The sequence below is a fragment of the Fibroporia radiculosa genome, assembly GCF_000313525.1.
Source record: "Fibroporia radiculosa TFFH 294 genomic supercontigs, scaffold667, whole genome shotgun sequence".
Taxonomy (NCBI): domain Eukaryota; kingdom Fungi; phylum Basidiomycota; class Agaricomycetes; order Polyporales; family Fibroporiaceae; genus Fibroporia; species Fibroporia radiculosa.
In genome coordinates, this window is record NW_012133230.1 from 30,551 (window position 1) to 44,637 (window position 14,087).

General features: G+C 49.8%; 4 protein-coding genes across 4 annotated transcripts; 3 read left to right on the forward strand and 1 right to left on the reverse strand.

Annotated features, from left to right (window-relative positions):
* Window positions 1-1,079: 1,079 nt before the first annotated feature.
* FIBRA_01484 (uncharacterized protein) lies at window positions 1,080-3,368 on the forward strand (the record flags this gene model as incomplete). Its single annotated transcript, XM_012323359.1, has 7 exons — window positions 1,080-1,393; window positions 1,497-1,777; window positions 1,831-2,306; window positions 2,357-2,853; window positions 2,902-3,089; window positions 3,146-3,267; window positions 3,339-3,368. The coding sequence occupies 7 exons, from the start codon at window positions 1,080-1,082 to the stop codon at window positions 3,366-3,368; spliced, it is 1,908 nt and encodes a 635-aa protein (XP_012178749.1).
* Window positions 3,369-4,137: 769 nt separating this feature from the next.
* FIBRA_01485 (uncharacterized protein) lies at window positions 4,138-6,064 on the forward strand (the record flags this gene model as incomplete). The annotated part of the gene is made up of 9 exons (XM_012323360.1): window positions 4,138-4,263; window positions 4,322-4,592; window positions 4,657-4,712; window positions 4,768-4,896; window positions 4,954-4,959; window positions 5,017-5,164; window positions 5,226-5,390; window positions 5,456-5,967; window positions 6,026-6,064. 9 exons carry the CDS (start codon window positions 4,138-4,140, stop codon window positions 6,062-6,064), a joined length of 1,452 nt encoding a protein of 483 aa, XP_012178750.1.
* Window positions 6,065-7,972: 1,908 nt separating this feature from the next.
* FIBRA_01486 (uncharacterized protein) lies at window positions 7,973-10,560 on the reverse strand (the record flags this gene model as incomplete). The annotated part of the gene is made up of 11 exons (XM_012323361.1): window positions 7,973-7,984; window positions 8,040-8,107; window positions 8,160-8,402; window positions 8,453-8,494; window positions 9,304-9,363; window positions 9,432-9,514; window positions 9,574-9,748; window positions 9,798-9,961; window positions 10,021-10,220; window positions 10,272-10,393; window positions 10,446-10,560. 11 exons carry the CDS (start codon window positions 10,558-10,560, stop codon window positions 7,973-7,975), a joined length of 1,284 nt encoding a protein of 427 aa, XP_012178751.1.
* A 1,218-nt stretch (window positions 10,561-11,778) lies between these two features.
* FIBRA_01487 (uncharacterized protein) lies at window positions 11,779-13,831 on the forward strand (the record flags this gene model as incomplete). Its single annotated transcript, XM_012323362.1, has 7 exons — window positions 11,779-11,920; window positions 11,983-12,176; window positions 12,241-12,581; window positions 12,636-12,841; window positions 12,901-13,053; window positions 13,106-13,596; window positions 13,652-13,831. The coding sequence occupies 7 exons, from the start codon at window positions 11,779-11,781 to the stop codon at window positions 13,829-13,831; spliced, it is 1,707 nt and encodes a 568-aa protein (XP_012178752.1).
* Between the last annotated feature and the right edge of the window lie 256 nt (window positions 13,832-14,087).

A 14,087-nucleotide genomic window follows, 5' to 3' on the forward strand; every position in this document is an offset into this window, starting at 1 on the left:
TGGAAGCGGAAGACCAGACAAACAAGGACCCAGGATCCAGGCTGTGGAAAACTACAGTATGAATCGGCTAGATACTCACCGCATTACAGGGTACTATTTGCGGTGATAATACATGAAGACGCGGCAGTATTTTGATGACAACTTACGAGCAAGACCATATTTCTCCGGCACGTCAAACTTCCTGCGCCATGGTTCAATGATATAATGTTCATAGGCCGCACTAGGAGGATGAGTAGTACCTTGAGCGCTCTAACACTAGAGAGGAAAACTCACATTCGTTGAACTGTAGGATGCGCAAGCACAACAACTATCGCAACGTATACAAAGGTAGCATATAACGCGAACTTATGCGCGCGAGCAAGAAAGCCATTGTTCGAGTGACCATCTTGATTGTTTGCCATCAGCCCGCAACTTGAAGATAGTTCTCAGCACGCGTTCAAGAAGATAGTGAATAGTCTAGAGATGGGGGTCAACGTTCGACCTATTCGACGAACTTCAGATCTTAAGTAAACCTTAACAACAGTAGTGTGTTCTTGAAACAATAGAGGCCAGCCTTGAGCTGGTCACTGAAACACCCCGCGGACTTGTGGGCCCCACACGATCCACCTCGTTTGCCGGAGCAAACTTGGATTACCATAAATGTTTTAGTATAGAATCAGCTACAAAGGTAGATACAAGGAATATTATTATATAGAATTTCCAAAGTAATTTGTCGTCAACGGTCATGATCAGGCTATTGAAGCTGCCGTCGCGACTTCGCCGCTGGTCAGCTACTCTCTCTCTTCGAACTAGGTTCGAATCTTCAGCACTGGGTGATTGACGTTATCACTTACCTCAAGAGAAGGTGTTGGCAGGTTGTATATTTGGTGGCATCTGGGTGAGTATCATTCTAATCATAGCACCTCTCGGAAACTCCAGCGGAGGATAACCTTTGGGACTGACAGGGAGCTGACACTCCTCTTGCTCACTACTATAGGTCACCGCCCGGGAGAGTCAGGATTGTCAGTCGTGGACTATCAATTCCTGGTCGTGGTCGACTATCGTCCTCTTCCTTCTAGACCGACTAGAGATACACCTAGATGGCTGAAGTTAATTCTTCTCGACATATGACATCTGTGGCAGGCATTGCGGAGCCCCGAAGTCCCTCTCATGACCGCTTCGAAAAGGAGATGGCAGAAATGAATCTTACACCGATGTCGAGATCGCCCTCGGCCACGCTGCGCCTGAATGATCTGGGCAAGTCTCTGGAGTTACCTGCCTGGCTCAAGCGCATCCGAGTTGGCACAGGAATTTATCGCGACGTCCGTTCGCGTGCTCCGTATTACTTGAGCGACTGGACGGACGCATGGAACTACCGCGTAGTTCCTGCAATCGTGCTGATATTCTTCGCCAAGTGAGTAGAATGTCTGCACTTTCTCTAGACAGCGCGGAGGCACTGTGTGAAGGTGACCCTCCACGCTTCCTCGCGCTGCCAGGATGCTGACGTCTGTATATAGTGTCCTCCCCGGCATTGCATTCTCTCTGGATCTCATCGAGACGACTGAGCAGTATGGCGTTTCAGAGGTGCTCTTGTCGTCGTTCATGGCCGCGTTCATCTTTTCGATATTTGGGGCGCAGCCACTCTGCATAGCAGGTGTTACGGGTCCCATCACAGTGCTGAACAGGACCATATTCAATATCATTGAGCGGCAGCCTGACCCTCCGAACTATTTACAGTTTGTGGGGTGGGTGTACCTGTGGGGTGCCATCCTTCACTGGATCACAGCAGCCCTTAACTGTGAGTGAATTCCTGATGTTATAGATGGAGGCATGATGCTCATCGTTTACTAGGGTGTAACTTCCTTCAATATGTTACCCTCTTCTCTTGTGATACTTTTGGATTTTATGTGTCCTGGGTCTACTTGCAATACGGCGTGCAAGTAGTCACACGACAGTTTCCTTCCCCATCTAACGATACATCCACGCTTGACGGCGCCTTTGTCGGAATTATTCTCGCCCTGCTCATGCTCGTCACCTCTTTTCTCTTCCGCTCGCTCTCTAAATCTGCCTATTTCCATCGTCACGTCCGCCGTTTCTTTGCCGACTACGGAATGCCTATTTCACTCGTTGCAGCTTCGGGCATGGCTTATTGGGGACGCTTTGATTCAGCAAGACCTAGTACGCTACCCACCGGAAGTCCGTTTATGCCCGCTAACGGGCGTGAGTGGTTGGTGCGTTTTTGGCAGCTAGATGGCAAATGGGTCGGTATCGCGTTCCCGTTTGGTGTCGTCCTTTGGGTGCTGTTCTTTTTCGATCACAACGTTTCGGTAAGCTCAGCTTCTGCTAGTACCAGGCTTGGCACTGACATTTCTTGTAGTCGCTCATGGCGCAAGGGACGGCATTCCCGCTACGCAAACCTCCAGGTTTCCACTACGACTTTTTCCTTCTTGGGGTCACGACATTCATCGCCGGGCTGCTGGGACTCCCAGCACCAAATGGCCTCATTCCACAAGCTCCCATTCACACGACTTCTCTACTAGTAATGGGATACCCTGAGAAGACGTCAGCCGAAGGAGACGTTGAAGGCCAGCCAAGGGCTTCGAAACACCAGGAAAAGCAACGTGCCGATTATCAAGGTGAAACAGAGATGCAGCGAATTCGATCGCGCCGCTCGTTTTTAGAGTCCGAGCTTGAATCGGACCCTGCACACGCTCGAGAGGGCGAGGGGAAGTTACACCGCCAGGAGATCGCTCTTGCAGTTGTGGAGCAGCGCGTGTCGAATCTTGCACAGGGTGCTTTATGCCTAGTCCTATTGACTCGGCCATTCTTACATGTACTACACTTGATTCCGCGAGGAGTGCTAGCCGGATTATTGTAAGTGTCTTATTTTGCTTCCTTGATTATCGTCTTGAACGTCAGCAGCTGGTATATGGGCGCAGATGCGCTGCAAGGGAACGGTATTACGCGGAAGATATTGTACTTTATCCGCGACAAGTCGTTGACGCCCTCGGAGGACCCTCTCAGGAGGGTTCGTAAGTCCCGGATTTTTCTCTTCGTCGCGGTGCAGCTTGCCGGCTTCGGGGCCACGTTCGCAGTCACGCAAACGATTGGTGCGTTTTTCTCGGCGATGGCAAGCTCTTCCAATTTCATTGACCTGTTCTGTTAGCGGCTATTGGGTTCCCTGTCATCATCCTCTTACTCATTCCCTTGCGGGCGCTCGTCATACCTCGTCTCCCATTCACGAAGGAAGAGCTAGCGATCCTGGATGGACCAACAGCGTCGCCATTTGTGAGTGTCGGATGGCTAGTTCTCGCGCTGTGGTATGCTGACAGGAACGTTAAACTACCTTCTGTTCGTAGACGATGGAGTCTGTCGGAGGGACGCGATAACATGTGAGCGCCCCTGGCATTGTGGCATATCATGCCATAATCATGGACATATCAGATAGGGCTTGACGCTCAGGTTCGAGTTGGAGGCTTGAAGCTGGCAGCTTTGTGGCGGCTGTTGGACAAGGTGTGGGATAGACCCTTTGGCTGAAGCTTTGAAGGCAAGCGCTCAATTTATCGACAGGGTGATCACAGAATTCGGTCTGTGTTAGTATATAGTAAAAGTAGACTGCTTTTGACCTTACGTGCATACCTATTGTATTATTTTGCTACTCAGGCTTCCGCATCTGCGAGAGATATGCAGTAGATGCTATTGTTTTGGACCCGGGACTGGCCCAGGCGGACTCGTGGCGGAGGGTGCCGGCGTGCGTGGAGCCGATCTGTGTGATAGGGCAGATCTCCGCGCGTGTGCACGACGCTGCTCTCCTCATGCCTCTTCATGACTGCGTGTACACCTGTGTGCACGCCCAGGAAATGCACGAGTCTTTTCTAGTCCTCCAACAACTTCCGTCAGGGGCATGGCAAGCCGAGCATAATTGAATCGGGAAGGAAATATCCGCCGTGTCCGAAACCTGCCCCCGAACTACTGATTGTCCTATCATCACCTCTTAAAATTCCATCATGAAGCATCAGGAAGCCGTCTGGACGTATGAGCCGAGCTCGTGCATCGTGACCAATAAATACGAGTCATGGCGAAACCATCGCCCGCGTGGTCCTACCGCCTTTTTCCCGCCTGCACCCACTGCATTCCCCTTGGACGTACAATTTCAGGATGAGTGGCCAGGACAGCACTGTTATTGGGGTCGTGATCATCGCGAGGCATGGCGATCGTCTGGAGTTCTACCAGGATCCTGACACCTACGCCGTGACTGCGACAGACATCACTCCCCTCGGTGAGGTGAGCAGACAGCCATCTCAACCGTGAAGAAAATTTTCCTCACTCATTTTTTGGACAGCAACAAGAGTGGCAGCTCGGCAACCTGCTCCGCTCCATTTACCTCAACGAGTCCTCTCCATCGTTCATCCAAGGGATCGCTCCCTCCTCCTCGACGTTCAATGTTGACCAGGTCGAAGTGTATGCTGACAACAGCGGTATCGACAGCGTCATCATGGACAGCTGTGCTGCGTTAGTGCAAGGGATGTGGCAGGCTACCCCTCAGCAGAACATCTCACTAGCGAATGGGACAACTATCACGAGTCCCCTTGGGGGTTACCAATACGTGCCAAGTGAGCTCGTTCGGCCGCTTTGCTTGCGTGGAGAGCATAGTAGCATTGACCACCTGCTCTTCAGTCAACTCGGTCCAACCAAGCACGGATGTATCATTAGAAGGGACAACTGATTGTAATGTGCGCACGTATACTCTGTTCATGATCTTATTGCTAAACGGATTCTCACTTCCAGACTCTCGACACACGCACAGAAGCGTTCTATAACTCAAGCATGTTCGCTCAAAAGGCCCAAGAAGCTGAGCCTTTCCTATCTCAGCTTCAGCCATATGTTGGTGGTCGACCGGTTGAGCTGTCGAACATGGTATGTAGACACTCTGTTAACAATAATCGGCTTTGACTGATATGTTATCTGCCTAAGTGGAATGTGAGTAATGCTGAACACATGATATTAATCGCTTATTGAAGACCCGTGCTGGCGTAGATTTTCGATTACATGAACGTGCAGTCGATCCACAATGCCACGTTCCTGGCCAATCTGCCCCCCACATTCCTCGCTCAGGCGCGCGACCTGTGCAACTGGCATGAGTACAATGTCTTCTCGGACCCATCATTCACAGGAGTTGGAAACAGTGCGTATCTGAACTGGTGCATCTACGCATGTCTTGACAGTTGCGTCTTGCATGCACACAGTCGCTTTCCAAACCATGCTCCCCGGCATCCTGAACTCCATCGATAGCATCACCAATTCATCCACTGGGCTCAAAATGACCTATTATGCAGTCGCATACAAGCCATTCCTGAGCATGTTCAACATGACCGGTGTTGTCAACGCGGGCGAACTGCCTGGCGCGCTCAGTATGTTCCCCGTCTATTCGTTGTGTTATCGTATTCCCTCATGACGAGAACGCTCTCTACTCCAGTCGACTACGCGTCTGCTGCTGTCTTCGAGATCCGCCAATCATCCCCAACGTCCGAGCCCGTCATTCGGTTTCAGTTCAAGAACGGCACCCAAGACGCCGGGTTCACGACGTACCCACTCGTCTTCGCCGACTGGAACGGCACTGGTGGCGAGGACGTCCCCGTATCGACGTTCGCCGCTGCGTTCGGCAAGGCGGCGGTGAATACAACGCTGGACTGGTGCAACGTGTGTGGGCAGACGACTGAGCGTGGCTGCGCAACTGCACTCGCGGCGGCTGCGTACACCTCTGGCGCGGGCTCGAGTAGCAAGCACCAGCTGATCACGCCCGTCGGCGCTGGGTTCTTGGGTGCGGGTCTGACGGCCGCCGTGTTCCTCATGGCGCTTGGCGCACTAATGTTCTTGGGTGTGCTGACGGCGGGCATGGGAAAGTTCCGCAAGAGGCAATCACACGCGGCCAGCGTCGAGGGCGGTACGAGGAAGATGCGGGGGGACGAGCTGGAGCTTCACTCGGAGGTGAGCGACATGATCTCGCGTATTAGAAGATACTGACTGAGTGACTTTCACCTTGCAGGCCAACTCGTACGCGGCACCGTCTTTGACCCATACGTAGAGTTGAATGAATGATCACGACAATGCAGCCGCCGTCCTATGGGGTGCTAATTCATGTATCATGTAAAATTGTACGAAAACTAGCTTGTGCTCAGTGGGCTGAATGCAATGGGTGTTTGTATGATTATGCCATTCCATTGCAGCAGAAGAGGAGAATTAGGATAGTATCAACAGTATTAACTACCGAGTAAGCTTTGGACTACTGATGATACAAGCACTACAGCGGGGTGCGTTTGCTTCAATGAACTGTCACCATCAAACTCGACGGTCGGATTTCTTGGATGTGACGGAGTTTCATCGAGAAACAAGGAAAATGGTGCGCCGAGCACGTCTTTTAGTATCTGCGAGGACTCTTTCATTTTGCATTCGGGCAGCATAGCGTCCAGGATTGGACACGCCCGCCTGTTCATAAACCTGGAGACATTCCGCCACAAGAAGCTGACCGGGTTGTGTGAACACAACGCGGTCAAATCCTTGTTGAAGCAGACTTTCGTATGTCCTCGATGAATGCACTCACTGATGCTTGAAACCGATCCACATTCCTTTATCTTGGAAGGCGGCCAGGACCACACTTCATCCACACTTTTCTGAAGCGGCATACGGGCCCATCTGGGAGCGAAGAGAACCGTATAATTCCCTTGCTCTCGATGCTTCCGTAATGCGGCCTCATAATCCCTGTCACCTGAGATGAGGATGGTGACAGAACTTGTGCGGCCAGACATTTCGGCTTGGAGCAGCCAAAGCATTTCAACGAAGACCATAACTCCTGCTGCCCACGTACCTATAATCGCTTTATCAACAACATTTTTTTGGCCGCCATGCGGGCAATTGATGAATTTCCCCCAGTGATTTTGTGAGAGTGCTAGCGTTAACTGAGGGGCTTTTCGAGACCCTACTCGTTTTAATTCGGAGTAGACACGGAGCTCGCCGACAGCTCCGAATCTCTTTCGAATATGCCGGAGTATGCTCTCAATAAACATAGGAATATTTTGCTTTGTAATTTTTGCTGGGATGGGTGCATTTTCTTGTATACAAGGTCCCAAAGCCTAAGGATAGGGGGAGATGACAATAACGTACCGTAGTCCCATAGGACGACTATGCCCCTTTTTATGTTAGTGGTTAAAGCGGCGTCGGGTAAAGATGAAGCTTGACGTGTTGGCATGATACTGTGCACATCATAGGTTAAACCAAGTCCTCGTCGGTGCACATAGTGACTCTTCTGAGCCGCGTATGGTCACACTGTGACGAGCGCGTCCGCACTGGCACCAATGAATAGGACGGCTACAAACTTGTCGCTGTGTCAGTGCCTTCAAGTCCAAGATGGAGGCGTCACAGATCGAATACATAAGCGAGCAGTATTGGCTTTCACATTTGGGGTGCGCTACTAGTGGTACAACCATTAGGTAGTTACCTTACTCCAGCCATAGCCTATCACACCGAGTGCATTGTAGCCTATCAAGAAAACCTAAGTGGTCTTTAATTAAGAAGCTCTTTTGTTGAGGCGACTTCCAACCTCCGAAGCAGCGAAGACGAATTGATGTTCCACGCGCATTTACTAAAACTGCGCTTTTGACGAGGATTCCCTTGTTCTGCGCTAGACATGCTAAAAGCTTATACATACCTCGCCGAGATTTTTATGTAGCCGGCTGTTTGTGGACCAGGAGAAGTTCCTCCACAAGGAGTTGACTGAGTCACGAAAACGAAACGCAGTCAGGTCCTTGTTGAAGACCATCGTGTCTGATCTATGTCGCACCCACAAAAAGAGGGGCTGCTATTTTTCGGAAACAACACATTGACAACAGGAGCAACTTGGATCCGATAGATGAACTCACGTACAGCGGGTGACTGTTGACATTCCGATGTAATCTCGATGGGCCAAGGTAAGACCTCGCACACGATCTCCGAAAGCTCATGCCTCTTTCTGGGAGTAAAGAGGACCGTGTGATGTCCCCGGGACCGAAGTTCCTGTAACGTACTTTCATAACCCCCCCGTCACTTGAGATAAGTATAATTGTGGTGGGATCGGGGCGGGAAAGCATTTCTCCTTGAAATAGTCAAAAGTTTAATGATAGTCATGGATATCGCTGCTGACGTACCAATAATAGCGTTGTCGACAACCTCCCTTTGACGATGATGAGAACAGGTAATGAACTTGCCGTGATGGTTGTGCGACAATGCAGCTTTCATGTACTCTGCCTTCCTAGAGCCAATATTGTCCAACCCGGAGTAGACGAGAAGCTCGCCAGTATCTCCAAATCTGTCCCGAACGGTTTGGAGCATCCGGCCGATAAACATAGAAATGTTATATTTCGGCACCTTGGCCGGGACAGGGGTGTTTTCTGAAGTTGTTGATGAAATATGAGGCAACAGGAACCACAATATAACGCACCGTAATCCCAAAAGATTACTATGTCCTTCGGCGCGCCAGTGGCTAAATTACCAGTCAGAGATGAGGCTTGACGGGGGTAGCTTGTCATGCTGTAATACAATGTTCAGACACCAGACGAGGAAGGCGGAGCCATGCAGCGACTTGCTTTTTGCGTGTTCGCACGGCGTTCAACGTTGGGACTGACAGACCTGGAATCCGGGAAGACAGGCGGTACACAAATGCCAATGGCAAAGACATGATGTGACCTAGATTAGACTGCGGTCCCTATCACCTCTCCTGACAGTCTCAGTTGCAGCTAAATCACTTAGTAATGTCCAAGAGAACCAAGCTTTATTGAACAGGTCATGCTTTAGAGACAGGTTCACAAAGTACTTGAAGACAGCATTATGAGAGTCGCCGCTGGTAGTTTGTTTGTATGCGATAAAACCGAAAGTCGCCAGTGTCAGTAGCACGAAGGTAGGAACATTTCCTCCAAAATTATGTACAGGCACTACGACTGATGTCGAGAAAAGCGAGTATGAGCAATTTCAAGTGAGTCGTTTTGACATATGCACTCGCCTCAGATGATACCAGAATCTAGTAATCCAGATAATCATTACGGTAAGAATACACAATGTACGAATCCTGCAGTATAATACACATTCAATGATAATGTGTTGATACAGTATGCAGATGACTTTGATGACTCAAGTCGTCTAGGTCTCAAGTGTCGTCATCAACGCCACTCGTGATTGCTGTCATCATCAGCCAGAAAGTCTTCATGGTCGGAGTCCTCATGAAACATATCTGCGCCCGTACGAGTCCCCAGAAATGAAAGACAGCTCAAATTTTGTGCGCGGGTAGACACGCACCACTTGAATCACTTTCATCAAACTCGTCTTCTGGGTAGTCGTTCTTATACCAATCCTCGGCTGCGCATGTCAGATATGTCATCAAGTGTATCATCGAGTATGATTCAGGGCGATATAGGAAAACCAACCATTTGAGTCTTCGTCATCTGTATCGGCGACCTCCGAGTCAGAATCTGAGTCATATAACATGAGCTCTTCGGGCACGCCCGTCCTGCAGACATCCGCTTAGGTCAGATGTGGAAGTAAGCAGGTGGACAGAACAAGGCGTACAAGGTACCGATATTCATGATACTTAACGAGGGTTCATAAAGCTCTTGGAATGTTGTTGGACGCTGGTAGAACACATCATAGACATAGTCATTATCGTCTCCAGGAGCAGTACCGTTTGCACTCGATGGGAAAGAGGATGTTGAGGCAGAGGAAGTTGCCATAGAGGGGCCATCAACTAGTTATGCCTGTGAGACAGCGTCAACCGGCAGAGTAAGACTACAAACGTCTAAGATAATCCTGAAGCATTGGAAGAAAATTGGCCATTTCAGGATCCATGTCCGAGACCGTTGATGTAAGGCTAGAAGATGACAAGATTGCGTCATATAGTTTGAGCCCTGACTGAGACTGTCGCAAGGCTTCCAGCTCTTTTGTAGACCATACTTTGGGACTGCATACTTCTTAGTTCTCGTATAATTCGCACAGGTGCGAGGTGCACACAACACGTACGGGGCAGTGACCCTCCTTTGAGTAGCAGGCAGCTGAGTAGAGGGCGATTCTCGTTTGACGATGGTGTATATGCGTCCCGGGTCGTCCGCTTGAGGACGAGAGACGGAAGGAGATTGGGACGTGATGGATTTTTCAACAACAGCTGGCGCAGAAACAGAGGCGCAGATGTTTGACTTGCGGGCAAGAGTGGCTAGACGAGCCTAACGCAGAGTTTCATCAACTAAACCAGTGATATGACAGGATAAACTAACCTCAAGATCTCTCTTTTGTTGCTCGTCATCAAATGTTGCCCGTTCTACTGTCGCTGCAAACTTGAAGAAGTTAAGAGCACCACGAGACTTCTTTCTACTCGGAACGGACTCCGGATCGACAACTAGGGCCGACTATGAGCACTTCTAAGTCAACACCTCCGGGATTTGACTAACCTAAGCCGTCGAGTGGCTCCTCGTTGCGCTTCCGTTTAATACGCAGAATAGCATATGAACGGTCGTGCTCATCTGATTGGGACGTGGACTGAGTCTGCTGCTTGACTTCTTCCATTAGTAAACGTTTTTATGTGCCAAAATCTGAAAGGCAGAGAGGGGCAGTGACAATGAACGGTCTCAGATTGAAAATGCTGGTAAAGTCAGATTCGTCGTTCAAAACCGTTGAAATGCTTGTGGCCTGTGGCCGCGTCGGGTCGCGGCAAGTCAATTCGAATTAACCGAATGCCGTGAACTTCGCAAGAGTCGTGGACACGTGATCGAGTCAGAAATTCGTTCTGTCGGATCCCTGAGTCCCTCCTTCTGGTCTTTCGCTGAAGTTTGGCCTAGTTCACCTAGGCAAGGTTAGTTTTAATTTTATCGAAGCCACTGAGCCTAGCGTTTGTCGTACTCAGGTCAAAGGACGCCATGCACATAGTTGTATTGCACTGATCTATGGCTGCGGCGCCGATGGGGCAGGAATCTTCACTTTCGAGATGTGTTAAATTCAGATCATGTCATCCCGGCGCCTGTATTACGGTCTACAGTCTGTGAGGCTCCATCGGTGCGTCTCCACGAAACCCTATCGAAATTTGAAAGCTGCTTTGAGGGACTCACATGAATGATACGACTTTGATATCGCCATGAGGCCAGAGCCCATACCATCAGCGCCATCTATCAAACTACAGTCTAAGAAAAATCACCTGTTTCCCGCAAGATCCAAGACCATGTACACATCATTTATATGAACTCGTCTCCGCTGTAAGTCGCTCCGGTCGGATGGAAAGATGTCTGGTATGTTAGCTCGAAGTAATATCTCTTGAGTCTTTGCTCCTCGGGCGTCGCAGGAATCACGTTATGGGTCTCACTCTGAAAGCTTGGTGTATCGTGACCCAATAATTTGAAAGCAACGCACATGCTATTACTGACTATGAAATTACTCTTAGACCAATCACCCATGCCAGTCCCAAGACCACATACACATTACTCATGTGAGGTCGCCCCACTGTAGGTCGCTCCGGTCTGTCGGAAGAATGTATGCTCACTCGAACTAATCAATCATCCCTACTTCTCCGACGTCGAGGGAGCTACATTCTGAAACTCCACCAGCATGGCGCACAAGCAAGAACCCTTACCACACTTTATCCACATCTGGATTCAATGGAGACAGCGCCCACGAAAGGCTTGGTAACGACGTAGGGTATCTTATCGTATAAAACCTCGTCAATTTTGTCTTTCCCCAGCTCAAGAGACAACGCACATTTCTCTGCCACCATCCGTTTTCACTCCACGTACAATGTCCAAAGCAACTGATCCTCGCCCCACAGTCACCGGTGTTCCTCGACTAGGACTCGAATCCGTGCGCGGCGAACGTCGAAATTATAATGACTGGACGACTTCGAGCAAATTAGTATCGTCTCTTTACGTCCAAGCACTGCGTAAGCCATCCGTAATATGTTGAATAGCTACCCTTTTATCTGACACTCTAAACTGATTCTAGAACGTATGATGTCCGAACCATACGCCGACGACTTCTCTTGGGAGTCTATTGGCGGCATCCATGGGTTGCCCTATGTCCGATGGGGTGACTCCGGTGGCCCCAATCCAGATCCAGACTCGGAATTTGGTGGTTATTGTACCCACGGATCTGTCCTCTTTCCAACATGGCATAGGCCTTACGTCGCTCTTTTCGAGGTATGTCGTTTTAGTATAAATATCTACATGTGGAATATACTAAACCCTTACGCACCTATCACAGCAAGCCGTGCAAAAGCAGGCGGCACAGATAGCGCAAGAATATACTACCGATAGACAGGAATGGATCCGAGAGGCAACAGATCTTCGCTCATGGTTCTGGGATTGGGCTGCTGAGCCGCGAGTTCCTGGAATGCCAGTCCCCGAACTTCTAATATCTCCAAAAACTGAAGTCATCACACCTAAGGGGGTTGTAACGGCGAACAACCCTCTGTATAGCCATGTTTTCCAGCACCCTTTTCCAGTCAGTACATTTCCAAAGCCATTTAGTAGCTGGAAGCAGACGCTTCGATATCCTACGTCTGGCGATTCATCTGCGGAAAGCGACATGAAGAAATTCGTGAGGTGATAGACTGTCCGAGCGTGAATTTGACATCTGCTGACACTTGTTCTCCGCAGTAACTATGCTGCCAACGCTTCTCAGATTCGCACCCAGACATACCATTGCCTGACTCGTCTCACTACCTGGGAAAAATTCAGTAACCATACAGCCAAAAACGACCCGACCATTGCCAACAGCCTGGAGACAATCCACGATCAGATGCACGTAATCATTGGTGGTATTAGTCCGTATCCTGGACATATGGCTGACCCCACCGTTGCAGGTGAGATACCACTCGGTTTGATAAGTCGATAACGAACGGCGCACTGATAATGTTCCCAGGATTTGATGTAGCATTCTTCGCGCATCACACTAATGTCGACCGTTTGCTTGCACTATGGCGGGCGATCAATTATACGGCATGGGTCTCACCCGGTCAACAGCCAGATGGCACCTATACGCTTTCAAACAGCGCTGAGGTTGATACACAATCCGGTACGTAAATCTATGCATGTGAGAATCGGATACTGATCAGCCATGTGATTAGACCTCACGCCGTTTTGGAGAAACCAGGAAGGATACTGGAAATCGGCTGACATCATCGACACGAATACGTTTAACTACGCATATGAAGATTTCAAGGGCACGAGCCAGGATCCCGCTGTACTGGCTAAACAAATTCTGCTCAGAGTCCAAGCGTTATATGGAGGGGACAGCATTGCCCTTGCCAAAAAACACGCAAGTAATGGAAGTATTCGCGAGTGGAATGTGCATATCAAGTTCAAGAAATTCGAGCTGGGGTCTAGTTTCTCAGTCCTGGTTTATATTGGGGAGACATACGTCGGCTCGGTCAGCGCGTTCGTCAATAGTCGCCCCGAAAACTGTGCCAATTGCAGGCGTAATCAAGACGTGGAAGTCGAGGGATTTGTGCATCTCACGAAGGCGATGGTGGAAAAGTACACTTTGCCCTCACTCGAACCTGATGACGTCCGACCCATTCTTGCCGAACATATTTCAGTAAAACTGGAGGGGTTCAAGGTTGGTTCATCACATTCTGCTTCGTGAGCATGTTATTTACCTGGATTACCGTCAGCCCGATGGCACGCCGGCGAATATAAGCGATGATCTGCCGTCGTTGAAGGTCGCTGTCTGTTCGCAACTGGTCTCCTATGGCCGCGGAGATGAGCAGCCTAGGCCCACGTTGGGCGACGTGAATTATCATCACGACATTTTTGAAGGGAAGCCAGGGCATGTCCCGGCTGGACAGTGGTGAGATACGGGTCACTTGAGCCTGATGTTGAGTCTGCCGTTTGTGTACGAATAGTATCTTCGCACTCGTCATATGCTCTCCTATTTTTAGTGCTGTGAATGTGAATGTGCAGCTGTATTGTTAGTAGGAACTCAGTGGATGTTCCACGTTCAATATTCCTCGGGCGCGTACATGGCGAAACGATATCGATTAATTGAACGCGTTATGTCTCGTACTGCTGAGGAAGACGGAACCGGGCGACCCGTGGGCATCCGGGAGA